This window comes from Neolamprologus brichardi, chromosome 19 (genome assembly GCF_056152115.1).
Source record: "Neolamprologus brichardi isolate AB-2024 chromosome 19, ASM5615211v1, whole genome shotgun sequence".
NCBI lineage: Eukaryota > Metazoa > Chordata > Actinopteri > Cichliformes > Cichlidae > Neolamprologus > Neolamprologus brichardi.
The window spans coordinates 8,080,993-8,108,621 of NC_142122.1; the positions used below are offsets into that span (position 1 = coordinate 8,080,993).

At 40.4% G+C, this 27,629-nt stretch overlaps 3 protein-coding genes across 4 annotated transcripts; all 3 read left to right on the top strand.

Annotated features, from left to right (window-relative positions):
- The first annotated feature begins 942 nt into the window (after positions 1–942).
- Positions 943–4,487, top strand: synj2bp (synaptojanin 2 binding protein). The gene is made up of 4 exons (XM_006798574.3): positions 943–1,136; positions 1,672–1,808; positions 1,980–2,075; positions 2,738–4,487. The coding sequence occupies exons 1-4, from the start codon at positions 1,073–1,075 to the stop codon at positions 2,867–2,869; spliced, it is 429 nt and encodes a 142-aa protein (XP_006798637.2). The 5' UTR covers positions 943–1,072; the 3' UTR covers positions 2,870–4,487.
- Positions 4,488–5,451: 964 nt separating this feature from the next.
- LOC102780241 (deubiquitinase DESI2) lies at positions 5,452–16,647 on the top strand. The gene is made up of 5 exons (XM_006798575.3): positions 5,452–6,498; positions 10,951–11,023; positions 11,801–11,894; positions 11,987–12,128; positions 14,201–16,647. The coding sequence occupies exons 1-5, from the start codon at positions 6,460–6,462 to the stop codon at positions 14,444–14,446; spliced, it is 594 nt and encodes a 197-aa protein (XP_006798638.1). The 5' UTR covers positions 5,452–6,459; the 3' UTR covers positions 14,447–16,647.
- A 1,870-nt stretch (positions 16,648–18,517) lies between these two features.
- Positions 18,518–24,151, top strand: srsf5a (serine and arginine rich splicing factor 5a). 2 transcript variants are annotated; one of them, XM_006798576.3, is made up of 8 exons: positions 18,518–18,673; positions 19,784–19,920; positions 20,006–20,076; positions 20,565–20,693; positions 21,239–21,308; positions 22,715–22,788; positions 22,869–22,973; positions 23,131–24,151. In XM_006798576.3, the coding sequence occupies exons 2-8, from the start codon at positions 19,795–19,797 to the stop codon at positions 23,438–23,440; spliced, it is 885 nt and encodes a 294-aa protein (XP_006798639.1). In that variant the 5' UTR covers positions 18,518–18,673; positions 19,784–19,794; the 3' UTR covers positions 23,441–24,151. The 2 variants fall into 2 exon arrangements, with proteins under 2 accessions (XP_006798639.1, XP_006798640.1); XM_006798577.3 differs by having other exon boundaries at positions 18,534–18,673; positions 19,781–19,920.
- The last annotated feature ends 3,478 nt before the right edge of the window (positions 24,152–27,629 follow it).

Consider the following 27,629-nt stretch of genomic DNA (forward strand, 5'->3'; position numbering starts at 1 on the left):
AGGTTAACAGTTTCTGGTATTTTCAGTGCTGCTACATAACCCGAGTGAGCTTAAGTTTCAGGGCACAAACTGATAGCCAGACGTTCTCCTTCAGGATTTCCTGGTAGAGAGCAGAACTGTTACTTTAGGGGTCACCACAGAGATCATCTTAACCCTCTACATATCTTCCTTTACTACATTCATGAACCTTCTCTGTGGGTTTTCTGCCATATTCCATGTCCTTTGTCCAATGTGTCCACGATCCCTCCTTTTCTCCACCCACTTCTCCCTGGTTGCACTTTGTTCTTAAGCTCTCTTGTGCACCATCCATTACTTTGGATGGTTGGCTGCAGGTATTTAACTCGTCCACCTTCACTACCTCTATCCCTTGCAGCTTCACTGTTACACCTGTCTCCTTCTCGTTCACACACATGTATTCTGCCTTGCTTCTACTCACTTTAATTTCTTATCACACCAGAGCATACATCCACCTCTCCAGACTCTCTTCCACTGGCCTCCTACTCTCAGTAGGGCTCACAATCTCATCTGTGGACGTCACCGTTCACAGAGCCTGCTACCGGACTTCATTTGTCACCCTGTCCATCAACACTGCTTTGCACATCACCTTTATTCGTGGAAATCTGTACCAGTACCTTTTCCACTGCCTAGCTATCTATACAGGTATGTCACCAACACCCTTTCCACTCTTTACATCTGTTCTCACTTCCTCCTTACTAATTCTCTTCACTTCCTGATTCACTAACTGCCCTCCATCTGCCCTTCTTTCTCTTTTATGTCTTTTATTCAGCAACTCCTCAAAGCACTCCTTGCACCTCCTCAGCCCATTCCCTTCACTCATTAACTCTGATATTGAGTATTTTTTAATAACTTGTCTCTGATTTGCCTCCCTGCCCTGTAATTCGAAAATCAGCCTGGAGTTCCGCCTCTTCCCGTCAGGGGGCACTGTTACAGCTTTGTCTGCGCCGGTGGTGGCCAAAAAGCAAATCGAAACTCCTCAATGAGTTCACCTTCAGATAAATAGTTTGTCCCTCTTCTCTGAAGATTTATTTTACCAGGTTGACGTTTGGACACAATGAACGGCTCTCTGGACACTTCTTCCACAGTGGAAACCATAAGGCTGAAGCGAGGACCGGCTGGTAAGGAGATAATTAGTGGGACTGTTACCAGTGGATAGCACCACTAGCTAGCTGCGAAAGCTAGCAAAAATCATCGCTGTCAGGCTGTGCTCAGTGTCCTGAAGCTAAAGGCTAATTTGCAAATAAAAGCGACCAAACCTCCGCGTCGTTGTGGCGTAAGTGGAGGAAGTAGGTTATCGAGGCCAACTGAGTATTAGCAGCTGCCTTATTTGCAAAGGAAAAGCTGATTTATGCACTTTGACCCAGTGTTAAAATCTTTAAAAGTTATCGGCCCTATCACGCTGATGGACAGCTCGTTCATAGACACCAGTGGTTTATTTATTTTACAGACTCTTGTGTATCGCTTACACTCGGTTATGTAACATTTTGTCAGTTTGGTCTTGCTTTTAATCTGCTCGTCTAAGTAGCAGTGCAGCTTTGGAAGATTTCCTCTTGAACTTTGATCTGCTTGGATAAATATTATTGATTGGGTCAGCAGCTGCTGTTCTGGTGAACTTGATTATATACTAATTACACTAATGTGTTTTCTTTTGAGGCTTGGGTTTCAATATAGTTGGGGGCGTGGACCAGCAGTATGTGTACAATGACAGTGGTGTATACGTGTCTAAAATCAAAGAAGATGGAGCTGCAGGCCAGGACGGAAGACTACAGGAGGGCGACAAGATCATCTCGGTAATAAAAGCGTCATGTTTTTGCTTTGGACTGAAAAAGACACATTTGAAGAGATGACATGCATTCACCGTGGCCTTTTCTCTTAACAGCTCACTAATAGAAAATGAAACCAAATATATGCTGCAGCACGGAAGTGAGCTTTTATTTATTTATTAACTTTAATATTTCTAGATAAACGGAGCTGTGCTAGAAGGCCGGACACACAAAGCCGTGGTGGAGCTGTTTCGGACAGCTGGGGAGGAAGTGGAGCTCCTTATACAGAAAAAGGTTAGAGTCAGGAGCTACACTCTCAGATCAGAGAGACTGACTGCTTGTTATATGGTCTCAGTAGCTCTAGAGCATTATTGTTTCAAGCTTTATATGTTAGTAATTTCACTGGTAACAAGAGTAGTTGTGATGTGCGAGTGTCAGCAGGTTTTTATAAACAGTCTCACTGCTGCAAGCTAAGGAGGACGGAGAGGTGCATCATGCAATACAAGTCTGTAAAAGTTTATAGCTCTGCTGGAGGAATTTAAATTGCTGATTGCTCTTTAGCATCTTTTAATGTTTCTTGATTTCAAAGTGAGAAATAAGCAAAAAATAAGTCTGGCAATGCCAATACAAACAACAAACACCAAAACATAAAGAAGAACTGCTACCAGTTAGTGCAGTACAGTGCGCCTCCAAGCGTATCAGATCCTTTCTGTTAAAACTGTTTCCTGACGGTTATGCAAATCAGTGATGTCATGAACATACCTGTAGAGATAAACATCTTTAAACTGCACATGAGAGTTTCACTTTACGTCGGTTGTTGAGCTTAAAATAAGTGTGCGTACGTGCATGCATGTATAAACAACCACAGAAGATAAGTTTTCTCCGTCCACTACAAACATTTGTGTCACTATCCCCTCAGTGCAACTTTAATCTTTGCCCCTTTTTATGTCTTGCAGGAATCCCACCACATGAACGGCTCCACAGGCTCCGAGTCCGAACACCAGTCTCCTGCGTCTATTCTGGGATTACTGGCAGTGTTAACGGGAGCTGCCGCAATCCTCTTTTACATTTACAGGCGGCGCGCTTAGGAAGCGCGACGTCTGTACATAATTTTTAGGATCAAAAACCATTGCTAAATGCCAACTACATGAGAGAGGGAACAAAGTGTGAAAAGTTGATCTTGTTTTTGCGATTAGCAGGTGCTGGTGTCACTGATGAGGTCCCCCACACACATTCATGCATATTTTGTGATTAATGATAGCTTTTTGATACCCCTCCTATGCAAAAAGTCTTACCACAGAGATGAGATAACTTTTATTAGGTAGCTTTACGATGGTAAGTAGAAGAAGGGTGTATACATTCCTGCTGCTGGACTGAGTTTCTCAGGCAGAAAAAAATGGCTGCTTGTACATGCAAAACTATTTAATCTTTGGATAGAGTCTGACTGCTTGAACCTGATCATTATAAACTGAAAGAGTGTTAGGTTCAGTCACTTTTAGGCATCTAAGCCTCCATCATTGAATGGGGGATCTCTCTGAACTCTACGTTCATGCTTCACACACATAGGTTTGATTTTCATTTTGAAGTGTTGCACAGAATTGTGGGAGGAGCAGCACCCTAATGTGGTGTTTATCAGGAGCTGTGGCAACTGATGAAGGCAGTTGCTGTGATAAAAGCTCATAATGGACTTTTTTTGAGTGCCTTTTTCCTGTTTGCAAAGAAACGGAGGAGATTGTGTTGCTTCATTTTGCTCTCAAAATGAAAATCAGACCCATCCGCCCTCACTGTAGCCTGTTTAAAGACCAGAACCTATAATGAGCCAGTTGTCTCTCTTAAATGTTTAAAAATAGACATCAGATATATTATTACATTAAAAAAAAAATATTTTATTTAAAGACTTCTGGTGACTGAAATTTATTGAAAACCTTACTCAAGCAGGAGGAAATGGTGTATTTATTGGGGACTGTTTTCAGCTGCAGATGAATACACATTCAGTGTTCTAATGAGCATTCCAAGTACAGGAAGTTGTGTGTGGGATTAACATTACTTGGTGCAACAGAGCAGCTGGATGACAGCGTAGAGCCCTGTGGCTCAGACAGCTAACCTATGAGAAGATGGGTTAGTGAAATCACCTAATACTTGGTTATTAGTCTGTGACACTTGTCCACAGTTTGGTAATATGAATTCAGTAGTATGAATTTGGTACCTTAGAAAAAAACTCTTGGTCAGGCCACTCAGGGTGAACCGCTGATCTGAAATCAGGCTCATTTCTTCAGGCTGAAACACTCATCTTACTGCGATTTGAGGCCAGTGTGTATAAAGACACTAAACCTCCTGCTGAGCTTGAACATAGATGAACATACGAAAGAAATTGTTTGTATTTGTCTGACGGACCAAACAGCAGCTCGACATTGAAAAGCAGCTAAGAAACGGTTTGCTGTCAGCCTCTGTAGATGTTTTTGCGTTTCTTTTTGCACTAGCCACAATCATGCAACTCCTCCATTAAGGACCATTGTGCAAGTAAAGAGGAAGTGAATCGTGTCCACTGTGGTGGTGTGTGGTCTGTAAATACATTTCATGTTGCTCTGCTGAGTGAGACAGTAGGATGTAAAGTATCTCAGAGAAGATGTGAAAAGTGTAATAAAATATGCAAATACTGTGTGTTTGTCATCCAGCAGGCAACTATTAAAATTCATGAAGAATTAACTGGTGTGTGTGTGGTTGTGGTTTTTTAGTTTGGGGTTATTGGGGGGTCCATCTTTAAGGCAAGAATTTTTTACTTAAGTGAATGAAAAAAGACGCTAGTGAAAGATTTCACAAAATAAAAGGTACTCAATAAGGAATGTCAGAGAGAACTGCAAATTCAGGATGTGTTTAGAATTGTGAGCGATTTAATTATAAACTACAATTTTGTATTTAGTTTTGAGGGTCAAAACTGAGGTGACATGAAGCAGGTGAATTACTAATTCAAGGGGGAGGTTGAGTTTTAATATACATATATATACATATACATTTAAAGCAAATATAGCAAGTTAGTATATGTTTCATGATCATCTGCATGTGTATTAATTGTGCTATCCTGTTTCATGTAATCCTCTCTGTAAATTGAAAATAGTTTGATCTGTAATTGTATTTATTTGTTCCAAACAAAGTGCCCATCCAGCCAATATACTTTATCATAAGCAGATTAATTTATTCATCCAAATTTACATCTAAGCTTCTAAAATGATAGTCAATTAGGAAAGCGTGTACATCTTAAGTTTTTAATTTAGTCTAAGTAGTTTTTTTTTTTCATGTTTTTTTATTTAAAGTTATTGGTTAGTGAGTTTCGTTTTTTTAAAACTGAGATTTCCGAAACACGAAAACAAATAATTTAATTATTTTGACATTAAAGAGAAATTATAAATTATCTCTTTTTTCCTTTTTATGTTTTTTTGGTTGGAAATTTGGACGTTGACCAACACCGGATGTGGTCTGTTTGTTTTTCAAAGTAAAAGTGGATTTGCGGATATTAAGAGTATTTTTTCCTTTTTGTGTTAAAGTGTAGCACCAGTTGAGTTTTTTTTTTAAGTACACAAAACACTGAAATCGTTTCTCTCACTTTAAACCGAGTGTTCCCTAAATCGAATTAAGTTGGAGGTGGAACATTAAGAGCATTTTAGTCTGTCGAGCGGGCTGACAGAAATAGTAAAGAGGTGTCTTTTGTAACAAAATGTGCTCCTGTACTCCCACCAGCGGCTCTGTCTCCCGTCAGCTGTTGGAGGATGCCTTGCAGGCACATATGATGTAATCAACCGGGGAGGCAGAGCCAGAGCTGGATAATAGCCGCACAATACGGATGCATCTCGGCCGCTTTGGGACTTGGTGAAACCGATTTGAAAGCCTTCGTGGAGCGGTCTCGGGGAGAGGATCGGCGATGTTTTGGGGGTCGTATCGCGGAGGTTTGAGTCTGCTGTCCTCCCTTCTCTACGAAGAGGATGTTGGATGCTGACCAGCAGTAGCAGCAGCACCGGCTGGGGATGCTCCTGCTGAACTTGACTCCCCTATCAGCTGTAATTAACCGTCATGGCCCAGGAGTCTTTCCCTCCCGCAGTTGCTCCATCATCCTCCGCGTGAAAATGGCCCGCACTCCGCCTCCATCCTCGACTTCCATCTGCTCTAGCTGTCGCCTTTTCGCTCATGATGACAGGAGGGCACCCGCCTCGGATTTCAGCGCATGCAGGGCCTTCGTGTCGGCTATGGATAACATCATCACCCCTGATCTGATGCTGTGAGCTGAGTGCCGTGGTTGCTGTTATTACGCAAACGCGCCTGCTGCCACCATCGATTTCCCTTAACAGCTGACTATATTTCGGGGCTCGGAGATGGGCCTCTTTCACTGCTGCACCTCGCTTTGCCCTGCTCGGATCTGAGTTCCTGACCGTACTTGCCGTAATGGCTCTGTGACATCTATCTCAGCCCTCAGCTGCCCACTTTCTTTAGACTTTTACGCGCGGAGCTGCGTCCATGCGGTTTTGTTGCCTTGTGAGGGAATGAGCATCGACCGTCCCTCCTGCAGAGATCTGCCCGTTGCAGCTCCTGCCGTCCACCGTGTGGCCCTGTGACTCCACCGGGTGAGGAGGTGCTGACAACCTTAAAACGCGGACTAAGGTTTGCCTTTCCAGCTCAGGTTAAAACCATGGCTAATGAACCCGTCATCCTTAACGTGTATGATATGGTAAGGATCCACCTGAACCAAAGTGCACTCGCTTTCTGTTCTCTTTTTAGTCACTGTCCTCTGTTTGGTATTTACACTCAGAACAATGGCTTGGGGAGTGAAGAAATCCACATGTGCTCATGCTTTGAAAACCAGGGAGTGGGGTACCTGCAGCAAAGTCCACTCTTACAGTATCACTTTTAACGCTGAGGTTTCCACTTCACATTCTTGTAGTGTCACACTAAAACAAAGCATTTTTTGTATAAATTTTTGCTGTTACACCCACCTTCAAAGATTTACTGCAAAGCCAAGTGAAGAAGAGCCTGGGTGGTTTCGTAGCCGCTCAGCATGTAGGTTGGTCTGCTGCAGACGTGACTACATTGTTTTATTCTAGGCATTATTTAACTGTGAGCCCCATTTGGCAGGTGGAATCATTTATCTCTGACATTTAAATTGAAGAAAGTGAGAAAGAAAAGAAGAATGATAGGAAAATTTTGTTTTATAAGCCACTAGGCAACCACAGACCTGTGAAACAAGAGACTCCTCTGACCTCTGTCTCTGTGCCTGGGATTCACATGATATGCATACACAAACACACCAGTAAAGGACAAGGGTCCTCATTCAGACTTGGACCCACTGGCTGTTTTCACATACTGTACTGCTGAGCAGTGTCCTGTGTGAATCTTATGCAGAATTCCTCCATTTAGATTGAAACAATGTTATCATTTAGCAGCATGCAGACAAATAAAATACGATTCTGTGCAACAACAAACACAGAGTGTGTTGTAAATTCAGGGATTTCACTCAGTATCCAAGACAAAGTTTGATAATAAAGCAAAATGGTGGACTTTAGCTACATCTCAAAGCCAGGACAGAAGAGAATTTTAAAAATATATTTTTAAAAAAACCCATTCATGAGTAATTAAGTAATGTGCAGAAATCTTGAGGCATGTGTCATTTCTTTATAATTTGAGGATCCAGACTTTCTTGTAAACTTTAAAGTGGTCATCAGCAATAGTTCTCCAAGCTTTCTGAAGGTCCTTCAGAGTTTTTCTTTAGACATTTGGTGTGTTTTCACTCATTTTCAGGCCACTTTTTTATACATGACTGTTTTCAGAAGTGTTTTTTGTTTTTTTAAGCCACTTACCACAGACCTATGAATCATTCAAGCATAAAAAAAGCACTTAACTCAAGGGATGAACCAGACAGACAGCTTAGCAAAGAACCCATTTTAAACTGTATCTTTAGGCACTTTTGTTACTAACAGCCTGTCATGAAAAAAATTGTTCTTTTGTTGACTCTATGAAAAATGGCAAATATAAAACAATGTGACAGGCATAACATTTTTTTTGTACTAATAAGGCACCAAAACAGCTATCAGTCAAAACCTTGTCATGTCTCAGGATGCTGTACAATGTGTTCTTAAAAAAATAAGATAAGTGGACAAGTGGAGGACAAAAGAAGTGTCAGCCTTAAAAACTATCTACAGCAGATTAAAAGTATGTGAAAGTCATTAAGAATTAGGGGGGAAATCCAACAAAGACCTGACACAGGTCAGAGAAAAGTACCATCATATTGTGAGACACCATGTAATACTATGTGGAAAGCATCTGACAGCACCTTCATTTTTATTTGAATCCCACATTTTTCTATTCTTAGTGAAGTTAAATATTTCAACAAGTGCTTTCATCTCCAAGCTTTAAGACTGTTTGGAGAAGGAATACAGTCATGATTCACGCCAGAATGAGAGTGTATACTGGCACGCACTTGCGCACAACCACACACGAAGCCAGGTGCAGCTTTGGACCTGGCAGCTCCCTCCTGATAACTTCAAACTATCTCACAGATGAGGATCTCATTGTGACAGCAGAAGTAACAGCTGCTTAAACAGCTGATTAAATTCCAGGGTGGTGGCTCCACTGTGCTGGGACTTAACAGGTCGTGTTGTTGTTGTTAAACTGGGAGAAAGTGATCACGAGGGCGGTGACAGCCAAAGTCAGCCTTAAATCATTTGTGGGGAATTCAGCACGACAAGAAGAGGAAGCAGTAGGATGAGAGTAAATCGACCAGGATGATGAATCAATCATCTCTGAAATGAAATCTAAGCGATTTGTAGATGTGTGCAGCGATGCTTCATCTGCAAAGGCAGGAAATAAAAGAAAGCTCCGCTAATGGGACTCGGTTGTTTGTGCACTCTCGGGGAAGTCAAGTCATTGGACATGTTTGTCCTTGTAGACTGTTTCCTTCTGGTTGTATTATTCTTCCATCCCTCATGTGAGAGCTAAAAAGCAGGAGGTCACTGCAAAAACATGAGGAGAGCCTGCTGACACAAAGAAATGCGGTGGAAATGCTTTTATTGTATTATTCTACGTCCGGAAACATGATTTATTATTAATAAGGGACAGCTGGGGTAGCAAGGATGGCTCTTAGCATGTTTTCTCTGGGGTGTCTGAGGATAGGGGAGTGTCAGTCGGTGTTGGGTGAGGGAGCTTTGGACCTTCAGTGAATTATCTCATAACTGTCTGCAGTGAAGGGCAAGCAGGTTGGCTCACAACACCACCAACAAAGGATGATGGGTAAAATTTCCTCCCATAGTCCAGTCTGTGATTGATCGCAGTGCTGTTCTGTGGCAAATCTATCCATCACTGGGCGTTCTCAGTGGATGCTGGTATGCCAATGCTTTTGCAATCTGAATAGAAATGTGTGGGTAAAGCCAACAAATGCACTGATTCATGCTCTAAAGTGCAGGTAAATTAATTTAAATACTTTCTACCAACAGCAGGAGGAATTGTAGTATTCTGCTACAGGACAAGCATTTTATGCTAAACTAAAAACCTTGCAACAGTCAGATGACCTGCACACAACATGGAGAAATAAAGCACATAGACATGTGCTAATAGGAATCCTCACATCACTGACACGCAAATGAAATCTGCACATTTGTGTCCACATCTGTATTTATATCCATTGTGTGTCCTGTTTAAAGTGCAGATATATCATATTTCTAAATATGCAAAGCAGCTGAAAACACTACAGTCAAGATGGTAGTATAAGAATTATTAACAAGTCATTTATTATTAAAGCGGTAATATACAAACCAGTTAAGGCCATTATTTGTTAGACAAAGACACAGGCTTTAAAACTTTGCTCCTGTTGATGTAAGCACCACAGTGGGTGTGAAATCAGTTAAGATGCGACTAAAGTGTCAACTTTTAACTTTAATTCAAGAGGTTTCACAAAATGTTGCCTTATTTTTGTAGGAACTGCTTTTTCAGAGGCTCCAAATTAATTGTACAAGCCCCCATAATCTTATATTTAAGGGCTGTATTTAATACTTTGACTGCCTGAACTCAAGAACCCCGAGACATCACCAAATGCTGCGTTTCCTCTCATGAGATGCTTCGCTCAGCCTTTACTGCAGCAAAAGGCTTTCCTTGCTGATTGTTTGCAGGTCTTCCTGTATTCATTTTTGTCTTCAGTAACTGAAAAGCTGCTCTACTGGGCTGAGATCAGGTGACTGCCTTAGCCATTGGAGAATATCCCATGTCTATGCTTTAAGAAGCTCTTGGGTTGCTTTTGCAGTATGCTTTGGGCCATGGTCCATTTACTCTGTGAAGCTCTGTCTGTTTTGCAGTAATTGGTTGAATCTGAGCATTGATGTCACAATACATGCCCATGCCATAGCACTGCCACCACCATGGTGGACAGATAATGTGGCATATTTCAGATCAGGAGCAATTACTTTTCTTTTGCAATTTCATTTCTGTTTCATCATTTTTTCAGACCTTTTCAGGCTCAGATGTTTTCTGGCAAGGTCTAATCTGGACTTCGTGTTCTTTAGTGTAACCAGTGGTTTGCAACTGCTTCTAAACCCCCTGTATGAATTGAATTCATTAAAAATGTCTCTTGGTTGTAGACTTTTGTATTGTATTGTTATTTAAAAGCCACCATGGTGTTCGTGTACAACGGAAAACTACAAAAAAAGAACCTAAATGTAGGAGAAACTGAGTGGTAGCTAGGTTAACTAAGCATAAAGATGGACTGAAGAGGTTAGCTTGGTTCTCTCCAGAGGTAACAGAAAACTATAGCTATACTATGTAGTTTCACTCCTCCAGGCCAAGAAATATTCCAGCATGTAACCCACACTTTGGTTTAATTGAACATTATAAAAAAGTGAACTTTAGAGCTGCTAGCAGGACGGCTTCGTCACCTTTGTACAGAGCAAGCTTCTGGTATAGCTTTACTGCACAGGCCTATACAAACAGTACAGAGAGTAAGTGTATTCTAAAAATGCCAAGAAAGTTGAAAAATGTCCAAAATGCACTAAAAGATGCATGTGCAGTCAAAGCCGTTCACTTCTTATTTGGTAATAAAGTATAAGACGGCGCTATTATAGATCGCAGTGTGATTCTGCAGGGCAGCCGCATGGTTTCTCCTTCCTGACTCTTTCCTTCTCTCTGTGTTTCTCTGCAGTATTGGATAAACGAATACACGTCCAATCTGGGCATTGGTGTCTTCCACTCAGGCATTGAGATTTATGGGAGAGGTAAGAATGGAGCTTCCTGTATGTCTCTGAAATCCAAGTAAGTGGCATCAGAATAACACTACGAGTGGAAACTCGGAGCGGTGCATCACTGCACAGATGAAGTCTGGTTTTAAAAATGGAATAACGGGTTATGTTCCTAATAACATGACCCCATTTCCCTGGGTTGAGTCATCACTGACTCACTGTGTGTGTGTGTGTGTGTGTGTTTGGTTTTAAAATAGAGGCAGAAACCAGCATGAAACCAGATCACTGGGAATCCATTACATCCTTGCAACTGGAAATATTGGCTCTCTGCACAGAGAAATATGATGATAGTGAAAATATGGGCTTTACTAGGAGAGGAAATGACTCCATTAATGGAATTTACTCATAATAACCTGAGTTTGAATTAATGACCCATGAATTTTATATACTGCCGCTGGTTTAACGCTACTTTGGACCTAATAATAAAGTATAAAATGCGTAGACTTGGTTGCATTTAGTCCATCTTTTGGACAAAACCAGTTGGAGGTTTTATTGGTGTAGTTTAGTTAACTTAGTATTTAATAACTTGTATTTAGCTACATGTTTAAGCATCTCTATGCAATACTTTGTTGATCACAGTTTTTCCTAAGAAGGCTGTAAACAAAGGGCTGAGAGACCTGCAATTAACCAGGCCTAATGATTTAAGAACAGAGTGTCTGTGATTAATTGTGTGCTTCTGTGTAATTACAGTTGCTTAGTGCTTTCATTCAAAGCGCTAACCTGTGTTTTGCCTCTTTGTCCTCTGCCACACAGAATTTGCATATGGAGGCCATCCATACCCTTTCAGTGGCATCTTTGAAATCAACCCCGGCAATGCTGCCGAACTGGGAGAGACATTCAAATTCAAGTGAGCGTGTTCCATTTTAGCATACAGTGCACTGCGATGCTGTTAATGGTGGAGGTGAGTGTGCTCACGTAACTCTTTCTGCTTTTAAACAGGGAGGCCATTGTTTTGGGCACCACTGACTTCACAGAGGAGGACATAGATAAAATCATGGAGGAGCTCGGTAAAGAGTTCAAAGGGAACGCCTACCATCTAATGCACAAAAACTGCAACCACTTCTCCTCCTCGCTGTCTGAGGTCAGTCTCATACAACTATGTTCCTCTAGGTCTAAGTAAAAACCTGTAAAAAGGACAAAAGAAATCTTCCTTTTCAAGCGAAAATTTGTGCACAGGAATACATTTAGAGCTACACATCGAAGGTGAGTTAAGTCATTACAAGCAGTCTTAGCGAAAGTTGTAAAAGTGCCTTCTGTGGTTCAGGAGGTTCATTCAGCATCAAACTACCACAGGAGAAGAACAATAAAAGGACAAACAGTTTAGTAGTTGTAAAGCATCCAGCTTTGGGGTTTTATATCTAGATAAAGATATTCAGACGTTAACACAAAGACACAGACAAGGAAGGCCTGCAGGTCAAAGACAAAAGAGAAGGATGAGACAGAGGAAGGAAAAATTAGGGAAACCCTGAGGGAAGTAAACACATGAAGATCAATAAACTCAAAGTAGAAACTGTAATTCCATGTAAACTAGACTATAACACTGTCTGTACAAGAATAATTTAAAAAACAAACAGAAGCATTCTATAAAGGAAGAATGCAAGAAGTCCCGAGTCACAAATAATCGAAAAATAGCAAAGACCCCAGGATTATGACAGATAGAAGGTTATCAGCTTTGCTAAGATAACTTAATATCTTTTGTTTAACAACACATTGCCTGTTTGTAATTTTTTAGTAATGCTTTGTAAGCATCGTGTCAAGCAGTCATACCACCAAAATCCACACTAGGAATTTCAGTCATGAATGAAATGGTATTTGTTGAGGTAGGAACAACCATACTTCGAAGTTAACTACGAGGTATGAAGTTGATAAAGTGCTTAAAGTGGACAAAATAAAGAAATCCCTGTATGAATGTGAGCATCACTAAGGGCACTAATGCACTAGTCTTAGTCGTTTTTTCTGCCTCTTTATTGGTGGCTTACCAATAAAAACCTAATTAAAGAAAAAACATCCTGCAGTAGCATTGCATTACTTGGTCAAGCTGCATCTTGGGAAATGTAGGATGTACCCCAAAAAGCTGTAAGGAAATCTAAAAAAAATAATAATTGGGATTTCCTTACCTGGATGATTGAGCGTACATCAAAACAAAATGTAGGATACTAATTGCAGGTGAAAGCGCATCAAATCCGACTTTTTGGACCCTATGCGACCCATATCCGATCATGGTATGACAGTGTGAACAGCACAAATCTGATATGTCCAAATCCGATCTGGGTCACTTTCGCATGTGGTACTGAATCCGATACATATCTGATGTTTTAGTAAGCGACTGCTGTTTGAACGATCATGTCGCATTAAATCTGTCTTTTACGTCACTGACACAAGACAGACGCCAATTATCAGCGCCCGAGAAGACAACGTGAACGCTTCCTGGCCATCCAGTGTAGATGTCAGTGAAACTGTTGGGAAGACAACGTTGGAGAAACGTGAACATTTCATTTGTACTTTATAATCTGCAGATTCTGACAGAAATCTGGAACTATCCTTTGAAGCACCGCTCCTCTCTAAAACAGCAATAAGGATAATTATTAGGCCATATGTAAATAATAAAATAACTTTATAACTTAAATCAAAATTGGGAAACGTAAAGTCCAAAACAAGTCTTTATATTAAGGCCATCAGTCAAACAATACTGTTTGTTCTGGGTCTAAACAGAGCGCGTTGTGTGTGACGTCTTCTTTTGCGCATGCAGGCCGCTTTGAGCGTTCACACTAGAGCGCGTTTGCTGTCACATTTTATTTGTAGTGTGAACAAGCAGACAAAAAAAATCGGATTTGATCAAAAAATCAAAATTGAGCATTAAGACCTGCAGTGTAAACGTAGCCTTAGACACTGCAGAGTGTATAAATTAGCATATGTCTGTCTCTGTTTGAGTAATTCCATCATAGCTTTGTATTTGTGTCTTTACTGAGGTCTGCTAGTCAGCCTCTAGACTTTAACTTCATTATACAGAAAGAGAAATAAGGAACCCATCCACATAACCGTCTATAACCACATTTTCTTCTAATGTTTAAATGCCTTATGCTCTAAAACAGCTAAAACAAAGACAGTATGTGGGATACAGCTCTTATCATCACTTATTCAAACTTTTTTCAGTTGCTGTGTGGACGGGAAATCCCCCGCTGGGTCAACAGACTGGCGTACTTCAGCTCCTGCATCCCTTTCCTGCAGAGCTGCCTACCCAAGGAGTGGTTAACCCCGGCCGCCCTGCAGAGCCACATCAGCCTCGGCCTTCACAAAGAGGAGCATAACGAGTCGAGCGATGAGGACCCTTCGTCGCCGTCTGGAGCCACGGCCGCTGGCTCGGGCTCCTCCCACAGCTGTCGTCACACCAGGGTGTGACGTGACCTCTGGACCTTCTCACCACTGCTTCTGATGGCATTAGTAGGCTTGAACAACCACCTGACCTCATACTGTTTGTCCTCTGCGTAAAAGAGGCAGGAAAAGAAGAGTTTCCTTTTTGAAAAGAGAGCTGCTGCCAGAGACTTCAGGCCTACAGACTTACAGAGAAGCCGTTTGTCCTTTCAGCAGACGACAGCATGACGAGGGCGTGCTTTTCCCTGAGCCCCGAAGTGCGTCTCTGATTTTGACAGTGACTACTTGTAGATCTGAAGTTTGTAGTATGTTATTATTAGTCTTTTCCACAAACTTTGAAATCTTTGTCAGCCTTGTTCCCTGCCCTGCCTTCAGAGCTGCTTTTGTAGAATGACCACATAGACACTGGATGGTGACGTCAGCAGGAATCTGCTCGACTCCAACAAGTTCTCGTTCGATAACCTCTATGTGGCCTTTGCCTGATGTTGTTGATTCGGCTTTCTTTGTTTGGAACTTTTCTTTGGCCATTTTAGAGGGTTAACGGGTAAAAAAAAGAAAAGAAAAAGATTTGATTGTTCCCTGAGTTCAATCTGACTGAGTAAAAGTCCTGCATGTGGAAAGAAATTAACAAAAGATCCCACTTAACTTACTTCAGATAGAGCTCCTTCTTCTATTTTTTAAAGCGATTACTTTCGTTCAAGCTTGTTTTAAACATAGACGGTTTGAAACAATCAAGGGCAAACAGTGCCGCTGTGCACGCAGCCTCGGGCAGCCCAGTCACGACCTGTGAACATCTCAGAGACACAAACACAAAGAAAGTCAAGCTGCTACTCTGACAAATATTGACTTTGTGACCCAGAACACATTTTCTCTATACTTTTATATCCAGGTGATCTTTATATTATAAAGGTGCGTTAACTTACAGAAAGGGAAAATAGACATTTACAGACAGATTTCCCCTGGATGACATCTTTTTCACCTTTGAGACCGAGCTGCCACGAGAAAGAACGACAGACATTCAGTGTTTCCTCTAAATTGCAGAAGTCATTAAAGATAATGTTCTTTTTAAATACCCCCGTTGGCTCTCTTGCCTAGATTTAAAAGACAACATGAAGTCCATGTTATGCCTGTACAGTTAATATCGAGTTACAGCCAGCAGGTAAACATCACTAAAGCTCACAGTTATATTGTGTTTGCTTAATCAGACTAAGGCGTAGGACTGGAAAAAAAGACCTGTGGGTCATTTCTTGACTGGGACCAGTCACAGAGAGACACCTGGTTCCAACCAAAAAAGGAGGTTGTTGCACAGTGTTTGTGAGTGTTAAACAAGCCATATACAACATGTTAGAGGTGTTAGCGGAGGATTATGTGACCTTTTTACAGAACCATGCTAGTCCTTGTAACTAGTTCCTGTCATGCTAAACTGAGGTAGACAGTTTCTTAGATATGAATCCTATGGACATTAGACTGGTGATAATATCGCAACAGTACAAAAGAGCATTTTTCCTAATATAAAACTGTTAACTAAGTACATATTATATTGATTGATTTCCCCAGTGATGTTTTTACAGAAAGTATTTGAGCCTTTTAAAATAATGAGTCATTATGAGGAGAGAGAGAGAGAGAAGCTCCTGTTCTCAGAGGGGGGAAATTGTGATGTCGTAAAATTAGTTCCAGTCACTGCAGGTTTAGCATACATGTCAGTAAAAGACAACATCAATGACTTTGGACCCTGATTAAGAAACTGTTCTAACGATGAAGACCTGCTCCTTGCTTGAAGAAGACGAGGCCACGTGTTTGAATCTTTGTTCCCCACCTCTCCTGCTGTGGTGCGTTGAAGGACAGCTTTCTTTTCTCAGGAAGGAAATCACATACTTGTAGTAGTGACAGTCATCCCGTTCATAAATGGGCTCAAAAGTGCAAATTAACTTTTTACGTTTATTTTCTTCTTGTTCATAAATAAGCTACCGTATCTCCCCATTTGTTGGCATATTCTTAGTTTTTTCGAAGTGTGCTGTGATCAACTTTTTGGTTCATTTTGAGTTGATAGGGAGAGGGAGTGTACAGTGATCAGTACTACATGCTCAAAAGTCTTCAACACTTTCTACAGAGCAAACCAGACAGGTTTTTTTTTTCTGTTGTACTGTGTCAACCTAAACCTTGTATTTGTTTTTCCTAACCCAGGACAATTTTAACAATGATGATAGTGCTAGAATAAAAGAGATGGAATCCTAAGTGATGCCTGGCTTCTTCTGTTATAGTCCAAAATATGGGCAGTGGAGGACCATAACACATATATTTGTATATTTCAAATTATCATTCACATCTTTAGTATACAATACTTATTCTTTTATCTTTTGGATGTTCAGTACTGTGAAAGAATCATGAACCACCCCTCATTTCTTTATACTTTAATAGAAAAAGGTGAAAGAGGTGCAGCAGTTTATTTAAATGTGCAAAGATACATGGAAATACAAGAACAGGGTTTGTACAGTTTTAATGAGTTTGTTGAAGCAGAGAAATTGGCGACAGTGTTGCAAGAAAGAAGCCTGCACCTGTAAGAAAAGACAGGAAGGAAGGTCTGACTGAAGAAACTGAAACAAACAATGAGAAAGTTAGAAAAAAGGCACAGCTTTCTGAAATGTTTCCACTGGAGTGTTAATAGTTAAAGAAAAATAATTAAAAAATGTTTGCAGTGCAGTAAGAATAACACATTTTTTGGTCAACTAGAAAGAAAGGCATATGTGAGATGTAAAAGAGAGATCAGAGGTCAACTGGGACAAACCATGTGATACTTAGAATCCCAGTTTACCAGTATTGTTTCCTAAATGTTGCCAATACAAAGAAAGGCTGTGGGATTCTAAGCATATTGTTAAAGATAAAAGTCATTTTTTGTAAGTCTGACCGTATTTGACCTTGAAGAAGAGGTCAGAGGTCAATTGTGACATAATATTTCAAGTCTTTTAAGGTATTTTTTATATGTCGACAATACACTGGAAACAGGTTACAAGACTTTTTGTCAGCTGTTGACCAATAAATCATTAAGTTCACCTTGAGGACATCAGTGGATGTGAGACAGATTTTAATGGATCATTAACATGAACTCACTCTACACCCCTACAAAGTTTTACCAGAATTAATTCAAAACTTTTCAAGCTGTCTTGTTTAGACAGAATGACAGGCACTCATGCAAATAATACAGAACGCATCGCCTCATTGGTGGAGGTAACAAACAGGAAGCCAGATGAAGTTAAAGAAAAAAAAGAATGTGGATTGCAATAAAAAGTCATTTTCAATGAAAGGTGTGCTAGTTTAAGATTTGATATGAAATAAGGAATACAAGAAAAAGTTTTAAATTAAAAGGTCTACGCCTTTACATGCAGTATTTTGTATTTTTACATTTTATTTTAACTGCAATTATGTGCATTGGCTTTTGGTATTTTGGAAAAACGTGTTCAACATTATTATTATTAGTAGTAGTAGTAGTAGCAATAGTAATTATTTTAAAGACTTGCGTTTTAATTTCCTGACACAGCCAGGCCTTCATTTGTTCATGCCATGGTAAGAGGTACTTATAAATTGGTTTATAAAGAACAAATTCAATATTGATAAACAGTAAGATTTTTGTGAGTGGCAAGTCCGCACGCACGGTTTACGCTTAGGTTTGTGCTTCAGCACGGTTAGGAAATGAGGCCCGTAGGGCTTGCGATACAGAAAAAAAGGTATAAATTTTCTTGAAAAATAACCCTTCTTGTGATATATTATGTACTAATTTTAATAATCCTCAAGGAAATAATATCATAAACTATACCAAAGGAGTAAAATCATTATAACTAGTATGAAAATTACTTAAGGTTAAGGCATGCAGAACGTTGCGTACCCAAGAATAGGCTGATCTGAGTTGCCAAATCTGTGTCTTATCCTCCTTTTAAGTATTTGAAGACGCTAACCTTAATGCATTTACTCGTTTCTCGTTTGTACACATTTTTGGTTATTTTATGTGGATAGTTTATTATTTTAGCTGTAAATATTACTGGGGGTAAAACACATGGCTCTAACAGCGTAAACCTAGTTAAGCGTTACCTGCTGCAATCACGTGACACTGTGAGGGCAGCAACGCATTTTGCGGTCTCTGCTCTTTTTATGCTCACTCGCCATTTTGATTCAGCACAGTCGGTGACCTATTTTGAGCAGGAGAGAGCCAGCAGCGAAAGCAACAACGCCCAAGCAGCTCTGTTAGGAACAAAGAAACAGGTGAGCGGTTATTAAAGCGTATTTGTGTTATTTCAAGGATTTTGCGATTTTTGTCAAACGTTAAATTGGCGCGTTCTTCGCGCTGAAACCGAAGTTAGGTCACAGGCTAGCTTCGGCTAGCTGGGGATGACCTCGAGGCGAGCGTCAAGAGCGAAATCGTGGTGAGGCCTGCTTGTGCTTACTGTTACCCAGCTAATATAGCACGTTATTTGTCAGATGCGCAGTCTTTTACATCCCCTTACCAGCGATCCTTTAATTTAAGGTAGGATTGCACTAATAATAGACGCCGATGGTTTATCTGGGGCCGATTGGCAAGGCCTCAAATCATTATTCTGGTGTCTCATAATCGGAGAGAATCGATTATTTAATCATTACTGATTAGCTGCAATCCATTCGGACAATTATTTTTCTTCTTTGATGCAGATCAGATATTCATTGAGCTGTTTTAACGGGACCCTTAAGCGCCCTTGTTGTGCTATCTGCACATTTCGTATCGGGTAAGAAAAGAATTTGTGGAAATATTATTGATAAATTCGCTTTAAAATACAATTTAGCCGTGGAAATTATTGTACGGTTTCAGTCAACACCTCCATACAAAAACGTCTTCCATTTTGAGCTCGGTGATGCAAATAGCCCCCGAACCGTCGGGGTACGCTAAGCCTTGTTTTTTTGCTTACAAGCTAAACTAAACTCGTTTAAACCGGAGAGGGGTCATGGTGCGTGTTCCGATCCTGTTGAGCTTTGGTCAGTTTGCCAGGGGCCTGTTTTTCACCCTAGCTTGAGTGTATTGCAAGTATATCTTTACATTATTTGTCATGCAAATCTAAAACAGATTAACATAATTAATTTTGCTAAAGTTTCACAAAATACATGTAGTTTAAACTATCTGCTTTTTTTCTTTTTGTGGTTAATATTCAATTTAGAAAATGGTTGATTAACTTATATTTTGGCAGCGGATGTGACCTTTGTTTCAAGGGGTGTGGCCTCCTTATCTTGGCCATAAAAGGCAGTACATGACTAGCACATAAATAAAAAGCAATGAGTAAACACTTTGTGCGGTAAAAGCGCTGAGCTAGATGCTGTTAACTAATTAATCTTTCATCTCAGCAGATAAAATCATCATGAGTGGCTGCCGTGTCTTCATTGGACGCTTGAGTCCTCACGCCAGAGAGAGAGATGTGGAGAAGTTTTTCAAGGGCTATGGTCGCATCCGTGAGATCAACTTGAAGAATGGGTTTGGCTTTGTGGTGAGTTTGAGCACTTTTTTGTGCAAAGTGAGAGTTTTCAAAGTGTTTTTGCTTATACATAATCACATTTTCCTCTTCCTTTCAGGAATTTGATGACCACAGAGATGCAGATGATGCTGTGTATGAGCTAAACGGCAAAGAACTGTGTAGTGAACGGTAATGATGTTGTCTTTAAGTCTTATTTGGTGGGTGTGGGTGGGTTACATTTGACTTTTTTCCAGCAAGATATGTAATTGCTACTTTATCGTAGCTCTAAGTTTATTTTTTGAGAACCTTACAAGCTGTTTATACTCTATGACCGAGCAGCTTCTTCATTTTATAAGTAAATTTCCTTGGCTGGTCCCCATTTGACACACACTTCCCATTTGTGAGTGTTTGACACAACTCATGAGGCCCTTCAAAACAAGAAGTAAACATTCAGACAGTGGCTGGAAAGGAGAACTAGTTCCAGGTTATTAAGAATAATTTCTCTGAGCTGATATCTTCTTTTTCTCAGTCTTGCTTATCGCAAAATAATGACATCAGGCTCCCTGTGGTGGAGCTGTCGCATGCCTGAGTCACATGGAGCACACACGTTTAATCAGATATAATTACTTTGTATATAATCTGATAACACTGATTGAACCTCTTTTTTTGCCCATCAGGGTCACTATTGAGCATGCTCGCTCCAGAAGAGGAAGAGGCGGCGGCCCTGGAATGGGACGTTTCGGAGGCGGCGGCGGCGGTGGTGGTGGTGGCGGCGGCTATCGTCAATCTCGCAGCAGTGGATCCAGGTACAGCACATATTCAGTAGCTTCCTTTAAAACAAAAAGTAATAATTTTATAAAAAGCACTTAAACATAATATTCATGTAAAAAGAAATAATGATGTTAAATAAGTAAAATTCTAATAAATGGACAGATGCAGATTAAATATTGATATTAGGTTGTAAACCTCTGACACGTGATAACAGATCGTGTTATGTGGAAACTGTGGGTGTGACAATAGTTTATCTGGTCCAAAGTCAAATACAGTCCTGTGACGGCTCAACCAATATTATACAAGCTGGAAAGCTACACACACATATACAAATTTGCATACATCTGGCAGAAAAGTAGGGTTGAGAGTCTCTAATGGACTACACTAAAATAGGATTGGCCAGTGTTGAGTTTCACCTCTGAAGCAAACTCAAATATTTACAGAACCCTAAGGTAGACGGTGAACGTGATGAGACACCAGCCGTGTTTTCAGGCAGATCCAGATTTGGATGCATTCACCGGATCGGTGCTCCTTACAGAAAATGTAATCAAAGCTGTGCTGGTGTTTGTTGCCTCTGCAGATATGGCCCTCCAGTGCGGACTGACCACAGACTCGTTGTGGAGAACCTGTCTTCGCGGACGAGCTGGCAGGTAAGAGACAACAGGACACAAGCTTTTTAAAAATTACCTAGTTTTGTAAAGGAGCAAAATTAATTTTATTGGCCGGGTCAGTTTCTTTAAACACACAAGGTACAGAAAACAACACATACCAGGCAATTTTCTATTTACTATAGGAAGCCCCCTAGTGTTTATAAATACTTTTTCTTTTTAAACACTCTTTTTTTTCTCCACACAAAAGCACATGTTATTACTGATGCCAGGCATTCTAACAAAAACATTTAACTGTTTTTATTTTATTTTTTTTCAAACAGCTGCTCTGATATGGTTTCCTTTGTATCAGAGGTAAATGCACACCCTCCACTGGGTGTCACAAGTGTGTAGCGCCCTCTGCTGGTTGTTTTTCTGAATAGTGTCCATTTGGTGCCTTTCCTTACACGCAGTTGCCGCTGATGTAAAGTCTTGGCTGGGCCCAGTAACGGGTGAGAGTGGTCTAGCGCAGGATACGGTAGCCTTAGGAGGTCCGTAGCCACAGTCTGGAGGTTCTGTGGGCTGGCACTCCCGACTGATGTAACCCCCCTCAAATCCACGGTCCCTACACTCTCCCATTTGGGTCTTTTTCTGTTGCTGATGGAGCTGTGGGGGGTGTTGGGTCGGGCGCACACCCCTCCTCCTTCTTGATCTCTGGTGGTTCCTTACTTGTGGAGGCCGGATGCTGAGTCAAGGCCGAGGGCGTTTCTCAAGGGCTTAACACTGCATTGGTTCCCATTTGCTATTTGGACAAGTGGCTCTATGCTAATATCTTCCTGGGTATGGAGCGGTAAGTAGCATAAAACTCATGTGATTGGGTTTGTTTAGGGTCGGGTGGTAACGGGGTGTAGAGTTACAGTCCTAAAGAGGACTCACGTAAACAGTGTATCTCTGTTGAGCCAAATCTCTTTAGAACTAATACATCAACAAAAAGGAAGTCCACATTAGGGGTTTTTTCCACCTACCCATAGTTTTGCCTGTAAGTACATAGCATTATCTCAATCGTATAAATAGTTGGCATACAGAAATTCATCCGTTCACCCAAAAAAACCAAACACAGTTCTATGTTACCCTTCAGGCGTTTTATAATACAATTCAATCTGGTTTTGTTTGATGTGCTTAAAAATATGATTTAAGGGTACAAAAGGAAGTTAAAAGAATAAATAAATGAAATGAAAAAGCAACACTTGTCCACTCTCAAAATGCAATTTGTGTGGCTCTTTTGTTTACGTGGCCTCCACTGAAATGGAAGCTTATCACTAAGTGACAAACGTCAGGACTAGATGACCCAAGTTTCAGTGGTTTCTTGCTGCTTGTTCATTTCTCTCCCTCCAGGTCTGAGAAGGCTCTCACTGACACCTCAGGTTTCATTCCCTGTTGCTAACCCGCCTTTATGCTTTTAAAAATAGGACCTGAAGGACCTGATGAGGAAAGCAGGGGAAGTTACCTTTGTGGACGCTCACAGACCCACCAAAAACGAAGGGTGAGTTGCTGTTTTTTGAGTTGAGCCTTTCTGTATTCCTAATGTGAACTGTTTGTCCACTAATTTCTCTTTTCATGCAGGGTGGTTGAGTTTGCATCCCGGAGTGACATGAAGAATGCCATATCCAAGCTTGATGGGACAGAACTGAATGGTCGCAAGCTGAAGATGTTTGAGGACAGCAGAAAGTAAGTTTTATTTTTTTATTTATTTTAGGTTGTATCTGTAAATTGTGCAGGAATTTGCAAGGTTTCAAGTCAGTTTGACAAACTGTTAAAAGAGATTTAATATTTTATTTTGAAAAGCAGAAACATTGTGTTGTAATTGCGCTCTCTCTCCCCGCAGTCACAGCAAGAGCCGCTCTCGCTCCCGCAGCTACTCCCGCTCAAAGAGTCGCTCCAGGAGCCGCAACCGCTCCAGGAGCCGATCCAGATCCGCCAGCCGGACTCCCGAGAAGAAGACATCAGGAGGGGGCAAGGCCTCAGCCAGATCCCCGTCCCGCTCCAAGTCTCGCTCCAAGTCCCGCTCCAGATCTCGCTCGCGTTCACCTGCACCGGCTCAGGACAAACAGTCTCCCCGCTCCCGTTCCCGCTCTCGCTCTCGCTCCCAGTCCCGCTCTCGTTCCCGCTCCGCCTCAGCAGACAGCAAACACTGAGATGGGTACACCTGTATGTTGTAACATAGACTTGTAGTTGCTCGGTGTGGGTCTAAGTCTTTTTCCTTTCTTTTTTTTTTCCTTCTTTGTTTTAGTGAAGGGGATGCATTGCCTTTTTATATGGCTTCTTTTGAAATAAAGACTGTCATTAATGACACTTTTGTGTTTATTATTTGTAAATCTTAATTTTGGATGCGTCTTAGTAGAAGGAAGTTTTGTTATTGTGAGGTTTATGTATCCCATCTTTGTACAGGCATTTCATATGTACGAAATACTCAGTTGGTGATGATGCCCGTTACAGTCGAAGCTGTCTGCCATGTTTTGATTCCATCCAGCACTCTGTGGCTCTTGGTCACATCATTGATTCTCCAAAATGTTGATGAGTATGTTTTGGTAATGCGAGCTCCCGTTTGTTGCTGTGATTACGCTTGTGATGAGGTATTTGTACACGTTTCATTCACTGCCCTGATATGTGAATCTGCAAAGACTTCAGCTAGTTATTTGTCTGGATTTTTTTTTTTTCCTTTCATTTTTGTGTAATGGATTTAGATTTGTTTTTAAATCATGGCCTTATTCCACCTGCTGAGTTTTCTTAATCTCCACCCTATTGGGTGTTGAGGGCCTGAACACGTTAATAAGTTTATAATTTGATACTAATAAAATGCCCACTGCATTTCCTTTTTTTTTTTTTTTTTTTTTTTTTTTTTTTTTATGTCAGTTTTTTAAAATACTTTGTGAATGTGGTTCAAGAGATTCACATACGCATTAAAATTTCTGCGATTGAACTCAATAAAGCTTCACAACTGTTAATTCTGTTCGTTTGTTGTTTCTCCGTCAGTATTGAGCAACATTAATTAAAATTGGAGGATTTGCGGTGCAGGTGCTGCAGCTTTCTTGTGTGCACATACAGTAGTGGATAAGCTTGAGAGTGAAGATTAAGCCAAGCTCATAACTACCACAAGATCCTGTTTGAACACGTGTGGCTCAAACCTTGCTGTAATGAAGCTGATATAGCAAAGTGCAAACATTTATGGGTTGTATTAAGATTTTGACTTTATTTCAAGTAGTCTGATACAATTATAGGTTTCTTGTTTAGATATTCTATGTATTGTACAATGAAGAGGCACACAGGGTGAAAGTCATTGGCTCTTAGGTGTAATAAAACAAGTTGTGTTTGAAGTTTACATACACACATAGGCATGAATTTGGTAATTTGCTGCTTTCCATGATTTCTTTGAACGGTTCTTTTTTCGGTGTGGATACAGAATATATCTTTAATGACTTTAAAAACAAGAATTGGGTACACAATTTTGAATTTATTTTTGGCTAAGTTATATAAACATATTATTTCAGATATTTGGTTAAATCCCCCTTAGCAAGTTACACCTCAACTAGATGCTTTTGGTAGCCACAAACAAGCTTCTGGCTTAATTCTGGCTCGATATTTGACCACTCTTCTTGCTAGAATTGTTAAATTGATTGCATTTCCTGCTACGGACCTGTTGAGGGTACTTGAGTTGAGATCAGGACTTGGGAAGGCCATTCCAGAGTGTTAGCCTGCATTTACAAGACCAGTATCTTTGTATGTATCTTTGGGATCATTGTTTTTTTGGAACCCCAGATTGTGTCGAAGTTTCAACCATCTAGCTTTTGATTGGAAGTGAAGTGATTTGAGGTTTCTGTGTACATTATACCACCTGCTTTGTGCAGTGCCAAATCCTAAATAAATTCAAACATGTGCACCCAACTCTTATTTTTTAAGAAGCACTTGTTTTTGACTTTTGGGGCTGGTCCCAAAGGCGAGCCATGTTAAAGGGCCCAACTTTACAGGATTATAAAAGCTAACTATAAATAGGTACCCTCTTCACAGCAACATCATGGGGCCAAAAGTATTTGGAATACATCTGAATACTGGGCACACATTTGACTAACAGGTGTTCCAACAAAGACATCTGTACCTGGTGTGTGCTAACTGGACCTCTCTGCTATGTTTGGGCTGTTGGTGCATTTTGCAGCTTATAACTTATTGCTCCTCCCTTTCATCCACATATGATCACTTCTGGCTCCAGTGGTGACTACATCCACTTTTTTGTACAGTCTTTGGTTCTGACTGCCTTTATACTGAGAAAAACCTGATTTTGAACAGTAAAAATTAATTAAAGTTTTTTCGTTTGTTCAAGGGGACAGAGGGGCGATTACTGAGCAAATATGATTATAGACAAGCTTTCTGAGGATTAATATAGTAACAGCTTATCCAGGAGCTCATGCTAATCCTTAAAGTGGCCACGTGCTTTAAAGATGAGTTACTCACCGTTAAGGTGAGTTAACGTTACTCACCGTTAAGGAGTAAAACATGTTTGTTGCGGTCTTGGTTAAATGCAAGCAGTTTTAATTACTTTGGCTTTAATCCCATTCATCGTGGTCACCACATGGTGGCAGTATCTACTCGCATTGCAAAATCGCTGCATGGCTGTACATGAGTGATCCACCATTAGGGCTAACAATAATCAGGACGTGATTTTCCAGGCGAATGAATGGAAATAATTTACGCAGGTAAACTGCTGTGATTTTAAGAGTGAAAGATGTAATCAAGCCACTCGAGCCGTTGAAATGGAATTTAACATAGCGTATTAATCATTAATCACTGTAAGAAAGTTGTAGAAATTATCAGCAGTTGCACTAAAGACCTTTTCTAAATTTAACTCACAATTGCATCTCATCTATCAGGTGAACCTAGACTCTTAACCACTGGACTAGGATTATCTATCTGTAGTTCAATGTAGCTCCACCCCCAGCTGCTCTCACAGCAAAGCTCTGTTGTTGTTATTGTTGTATCACTCAGGTATCACTCTACCTGCCACTGCAGGGAAGGAAGTCCTACGGTGACGTTTTGTTCTGGAGAGAAATATATGAGGGATAATTAATGCCCTGCTGAAGCGCAATGAATGCAAAGGCAGTCAAATTTAAGTGCCAAACTTATAGAAGGAAATTAGTGCCATATTTTAAAAACTAAAAATAAAACAAAGGTTTTGCATATGATGACTTAATCTTAGTGAGATACTAAAAGCTGTATGCTTTCTTACTACTGCAGTATCTATGCAGTAATAAAGCTCCTTGAGTCTCTCAGAGGAAGTATGATACTCAGACACTCGTTTTGCCTTCAAAGACCATCTTTGTTATATGGTTATAAACACTTACTTTATTAGGTATTCATCTTGTTTATGTCTAATTCTGGCCCTACCATCCAAATGTGTCATTAGAACTGAAAAAAGCTAAATAACACACATCTCTTGCTGTATAAGTAACATCCTAACACTTTCCTTTTTAAATAAACAGTGTCACTGTGGTATTACAAAATGCTGTTTCATCAGTCTGAAACGCACCAACTTCCTCAAAATGCCTTGTGTATCTCACAGCTGATCCAACATACAATAAAACTTAACGCTATTTGATGTCAGTGTTGCTAAGCTTTCAGCTGAACTGCAATCAGTAGAAATGATTATCTGGAATAACTGCCACTACGCCACTATGTGAGCTTTTATGGTTTCACATCAGTTGGAGGGTTTCATGATGTAAGGTTGTGCTAGTTATAGTGTTCTATCTGAAGTTGGTGTACTGGGTTTAACAGCTGCTGATAGATTTAATTTCCTTTTGTTTATGGATACACTGATTTTGTTTTTTTGGAGAAAGATATGACTCATGGTGCATATTTGCAGGACTCAGCTTGATAAAATAAATTTACTGTACTGCAAAGATGAGTCCAACTGTGGGGTGGACTAAACCATTTTACCATGTGTTTCCATCCATCCTTTTCCACTTATCTAGTTAACCTAACATACAACTCCACAGAGAAAAGGCCCAGCAGGCTGGTGGATTTCAAATCTGTATCTCTAAATATGGAAATGCAAAACTGCAAACAAAAACAGGCTTTGGAGGACTCCTGCCACTGTCTGTCCTTAGGTAGTCTCTCCCACTCACTCCACCCCACCTCAGCAACTAGGGCCCCCTGGTAAAAGCACTGAGTTACTCCCATCTGATTGGTTGATTAAATATTTACATTAATATGCTATGTTATATATGTTATACAAGTGCATGCTCTCTTACCACAGTTTTATCATATAGCTGGCATCATATGTGTCATATCATACATGCTTTTCCTTTACAAGACAAATTTTATTATCTGGTGCAA

Bases quoted from the DNA above. Each gene is read 5' to 3' on its own strand.
- srsf5a (XM_006798576.3), top strand. From the start codon at position 19,795: ATGAGTGGCTGCCGTGTCTTCATTGGACGCTTGAGTCCTCACGCCAGA. The intron at 20,077-20,564 runs GTAATGATGTTG...TTTGCCCATCAG, and splicing joins AAAGAACTGTGTAGTGAACG to GGTCACTATTGAGCATGCTC. The intron at 22,789-22,868 runs GTGAGTTGCTGT...CTTTTCATGCAG, and splicing joins AGACCCACCAAAAACGAAGG to GGTGGTTGAGTTTGCATCCC.
- LOC102780241 (XM_006798575.3), top strand. From the start codon at position 6,460: ATGGCTAATGAACCCGTCATCCTTAACGTGTATGATATG. The intron at 6,499-10,950 runs GTAAGGATCCAC...GTTTCTCTGCAG, and splicing joins TCCTTAACGTGTATGATATG to TATTGGATAAACGAATACAC. The intron at 12,129-14,200 runs GTCAGTCTCATA...AACTTTTTTCAG, and splicing joins TCTCCTCCTCGCTGTCTGAG to TTGCTGTGTGGACGGGAAAT.
- synj2bp (XM_006798574.3), top strand. From the start codon at position 1,073: ATGAACGGCTCTCTGGACACTTCTTCCACAGTGGAAACCATAAGGCTG. The intron at 1,809-1,979 runs GTAATAAAAGCG...TAATATTTCTAG, and splicing joins AGGGCGACAAGATCATCTCG to ATAAACGGAGCTGTGCTAGA. The intron at 2,076-2,737 runs GTTAGAGTCAGG...TATGTCTTGCAG, and splicing joins AGCTCCTTATACAGAAAAAG to GAATCCCACCACATGAACGG.